At 39.2% G+C, this 4,801-nt stretch overlaps 1 protein-coding gene across 1 annotated transcript; it reads right to left on the bottom strand.

Annotated features, from left to right (window-relative positions):
* Positions 1-1,212, bottom strand: LOC122663194 (putative RING-H2 finger protein ATL36). Its single transcript, XM_043858896.1, has one exon. It carries the CDS (start codon positions 1,210-1,212, stop codon positions 1-3), a length of 1,212 nt encoding a protein of 403 aa, XP_043714831.1.
* Positions 1,213-4,801: the final 3,589 nt, after the last annotated feature.

Genomic DNA, 4,801 nt, shown 5'->3' with positions numbered 1-4,801 from the left:
TCAAACCGGAGAGCGAGTCAATGACGCCACAGTTTCGTCAGCTTTCCTGCACACTCGCAATGGGGACCAAAGGGGTTTAGGATGAGGAGAAGTCACCCGAGCATCCCCTTCTGTTATCATTTTCGGTGACCGTGGAGAAGTGGATTTCATGAAGAAAGGCAATGTCATCGAGAAGACGCGGCTTTCTGGTTTCTCTCCCATCGATTTCCCTCCGCTGCTACTGCCTTCACCGGTCGCCCGGTAACCCTTCCTTGGACTCACTAGCACTGGTAACGCCTCCATGCTCCTAGTACGGTTCAGCTGCCTCATGTTCATGATTTGCTTCCTCACGTTGTCGGGCACCCGGAGGGTGAACCGCTCAACATTTTCTCCCGGTTGAACCAGCGAGTGCCCTGTCGAATGCGACCGTGGAAATCTCCATCCATAACTCGGCTTCGTTGATCTCGCTGGCCGGTTCTGCATTGGTGTTTGATTAATTACCTCCGGTGCCATTCCCACTGTCACCACCTGTGGTTCTTCGCTTATTACACTAATGGAAACTTCCTCGTTCTCTGCATTAACAGGTTCCGATATCGGGATTTCCCCATCCGAATCATCCGAATCGCTTTGAATATCCTGTACCGGTTTAGGAACGAGGTTAGCTCGGCAGACTGGGCAGGTTGTACGGTTAGATAACCAAGCATCAATGCAATCGGCATGGAAAACATGATCACACGTTGGAAGCAATCGAATCTTATCTTCGTCTTCGAACTCGTTCAAGCATACTGCACACTCCAGAGCTCCATTTCCCAATTTGTGGCACTTCACATGTGAGTAAGCAAAGGTTGGTAAATTCTCGATCACGGCCGAGTCGAGCCCTCTTTGAACCCTACGTAACCTTCGTCCTTCCACGCCATTACCGTGAAGGTGAATGCTTCGATCGTTTCGGGTCTGGTAACACTGGTAGATGCAGAGGGTGATGAAGAACAAAAAAAAGGCGATAAAGACGAAGAGGAGTGCGATGATGTTCACCGAAATGTTGAAATTGTTGATCGCCGGAGGGCTATAAGTTATGTCATAGGGAACGACGGGTGGCGGTTGACTACTGCTCTGTGCAACGGCGTAAGGTAGTGACCGGAACATGAGGAACGAGTAGATGCAGATGAGTACATTTTGGGCTGCTGGACTACGCCCAAACAGGAAAAGGATCGAACAGTTACTATGCTTCTGCATCAATTCAATTCGTTGCTCATGAGCGATAGCAGGAACTGATACTCATGCCTTACAGGTTTGTCTACACTTTCTGTTTCTTTATGTTCTTCCTGGTTTCTTGTGTACACGGCTTGCGAACTGTTGAGCTAACGGAAAGACGCAAGACTATCACATATTTCTCTCCTTGAGAAGAAGAGGGTTACGACTTATAAAAGCTCGCTTAATTTTTTGGTGGATGATGTAACCATCTGCATCATATCACAATAGACGCGTTATCAAATACTCTATTGTTTTTGCGATATTTGGTTTGATTTCTATTTCAATTACCAATGGTTTTAAGAAATAGTCAACAATCATTTTCTTTTTTGATAGAAACAAATAGATTTTGTCACGCGATTGAATTTGATTTGATTACATCAATTTAAAATATTTTAAATAATAAGAAATTCATTTGAGAGTTTAATTTTTGAAATTAGATTCTTTATATTTTTTTAGGAAAAGGTTGTGTTGTTGTCAGGGAGTGGGATGGGACGGGGTGGTGGTAAGGGCGGGAGTGGAGCCGGGAAGTTTTTGATGGCATGGTGGTGGTGGCGCTGATGCGGGTGGTAGTGGTGGTGATGGTTGCAATGGGGATTGTGGCAGTGGAGTGGTGGCAATGGCGGTAGGGTGGTGGTGGTGGCTGGGGAAGAAGTGTGATGTTTTTATGTTTAACATGTAATTATTGCTTTGCCTATCAAATTAACAATATGCTTGTTAAAAAGCGAGAGAAATCAATTTTAATTTAAACCTTGAAATAGTTGATCAATTATTTCAGAATTTTTATTTCAGTGAAATAAGGTGCAAAAATCAAATCAAACAATTTTCCAAAATAGAAAAAATCCCATGAAATTAAAATAGGAATAATAACAAATCACCTTCAATACCGTTAGTGTGAAAAGGATCCACAACCTCGAGAGCCTATTGTCCCTTCCTCTCCTCATGAGTCATCATCATTCATGAATCATGAGGTGCAAGAGTTTTTCTTTGGTGCAAAGGCCCCCCAAAAGGGAGCCAATTATATTAAACCCAAAAGCGGAGAAACTGTTGAACAATCGCTAACTCTTCAGGAAATGAATCGCAAGAGTTAAATCCTCAGATTTGGCACCCCTTCTATTGGTCAATCAGAATAGAAGAACAAGCTAGCATCTTTGTTATGTCTTTAGCATATTATTTATTTTTTTTATTTTTTTGATATTAAAGTGTCTTCCACTTGATTATTAGTAGGGTCCTTCTATATGTCACGACATGGAGTGAAGTAAAATGTTTCCCTAAGCCTGGCTCAATCCGACCCTGTTGCAATCCTAGGTCAAATCACACACATGGTTGAAAGAGAGAGAGACACTTGAGGGAGTTTAGAGATAGGGTTTCAATGGTGTGGTTCCCGCAAATTGGTGGAAGAATAGAGCGAAGGATGAAGAAGGTCGAGGTTTTGGGAATTTGGGGATTTCAAAATGAGTTGAAACCCTTGGACTAGGTGAAAGTGAAATGGGTTGGGTTTGGGTTTTTTTTGGTTTGATGTGTTTGAACCGGTCGGGTGGATTTAGTTTGGGTTTTATAGTGGTTCAAACACATCTCAGGTGGTTTTCAAATTAATTTGAGTTTTTTTAATATCAATTGTTGTATGGTTGTCAGGCCAGGTGGCGCACTGAGAGTGCATGGAAGTTCCAGCTTTGGAAGTAGAGGAGCCGAATCCGATAAGGAAGATGATAGTACAATTACATCTGTCTTTCGGCTCTCTAAGATTTTCTTTCTCACTTTTACACTTTCTATAGAAAGGAAACTTAAATACTCCACTTAGCTTCACTTTCAATGACTTGCAATTGTTTTATATTCTCAAGTCAACCATCATCTATAATTCAAATTGCTTAATCTCGCAGGTTACTGCATTTTTGTTATGTGCATTTGGAGATAAGAGTTAATATTAGTTCTTATGTGGACAAAGTAGTTATTGTTTTCTTTAAATTTAAATATTTATTTTGAAGTTACATGTAAACGAGGGAGTCGTTGTAGGATTGTGTGGGTAATTGTAGTATGTGGGATTAATGCGTGTAGTAGTAACCTAACTATGTAAGTCTCTTTAAATATTATTTTTTGAGAATGGAATACTTAGATTGATAGTTTAATTTCTATAATTTCTCTTTGGAGAAAAGAAGTCGGCTACCTCCCAATAAACCAGACGCTTGATGGCTTTATCCATAAAGCCCCAAAAGCCTATCCTATTTTCTCTCTTTTCCTATTTCTCTCCCTATTATTTCTCTTTTTTCCTTTTATTTTTATTTTCAGATTATTTTTGCACGTAATAATTTCTTTTTCAAGAAAGAAATTAATCGCTAAACTGCTTACTATTCTATGGGAGTGTTTTTATTAGAGAATCGAATAGTAACCTTGACGAATTAAATTCTATTTTTCAAAACCAAAAACTGAATCATTTCCGATTCAATTTGCTTTAAAATGGATGGTTTCAGTCTCGATTTATGATTCAAGTTCTAAATTGACACCCTTACACATAAAGTGGATAAGTTTGATGGTGAAAAATCAAATCACTATGAAATGAATACTAAGCTTAACTACTTTTTTATTTTATTTTTTTACTATTTCACTATTGGCAAGCCAAGAAAGCAACCTTGACGATAGAGAAATGGGCAAAAGAGGATGGTTTGGACGGTGACAATCAAATCACAGAGAACTGAATCAAATCTCAGAGAACTGAATCAAATCTCCTTCGAAGAGTGTCGATAGAGAGATAGAGATTAACATTTTTTGTAGGTAGAAAAGGAGGTTTGTTTTAATGTCTAAATTAAAAAAATTAAAAAATAGGGAAATTATTAGCGTCACCCTAAGAGGTATGCCATTATTTTAAAGCACATATACTATGTATATTAATTTCAACATTAACCCAGATTCTAACTGGGTAAACCTTTTAACTGTTAAGTAGTGATGTCAGCAGGATAATTTTTTCTTGAAGACAATGATGCCCTTGGTATGACATGAAGTGTGGATGTTTTTGTAATTTCATCTCCCTCCCCCTCTCAGTCTCCCTCCCTCTTTCTTCTCCGTCTCCGTCTACCATGACATCCCTCTCCCCTCTAGCACTCAGGGGCGACGTTGATAATTTCTCAACAAAAAATATTACTACAGAAGAGAAGAGTAAAACAGTCATTTCATGTCCAGTTTAAAGCGTACGTCATCACTTAATGTTTTACTTGCTAACGTACTGTTAATTTTATGTTTTTGGAAAAATAGAAGAGATGTACAAATGCGTTTTTTGAAATTTCAAGTCTATTATTACTTTAGGCAAAGTATAGGGGTTATACGCGTAATTTTCCCCTCCATAAATTATCAAAGAAGGGATGATCTAGAATTTACAAGTGTGGTAGTGGTGATTATTTGGGCATCATCGTCCAAGTTTGCAGAGATATACACCTCCACCAATGATTCATAATTCACCTTGTGCCTGATACATAAAATCCATTAATGTAGCACCTGCTGCTGAAGTGTATCAACTCAACAACTGACACGACGACGACGAAGCATAAGTAATTCCTTGTTGGTTTTTTTTTTTTAAACGAGA

This window comes from Telopea speciosissima, chromosome 5, assembly GCF_018873765.1.
Source record: "Telopea speciosissima isolate NSW1024214 ecotype Mountain lineage chromosome 5, Tspe_v1, whole genome shotgun sequence".
NCBI classification, from domain to species: Eukaryota; Viridiplantae; Streptophyta; class Magnoliopsida; order Proteales; family Proteaceae; genus Telopea; species Telopea speciosissima.
The sequence above is the reverse complement of the archived record's forward strand: the minus strand, read 5'-3'. Positions and strand labels throughout refer to the sequence as shown.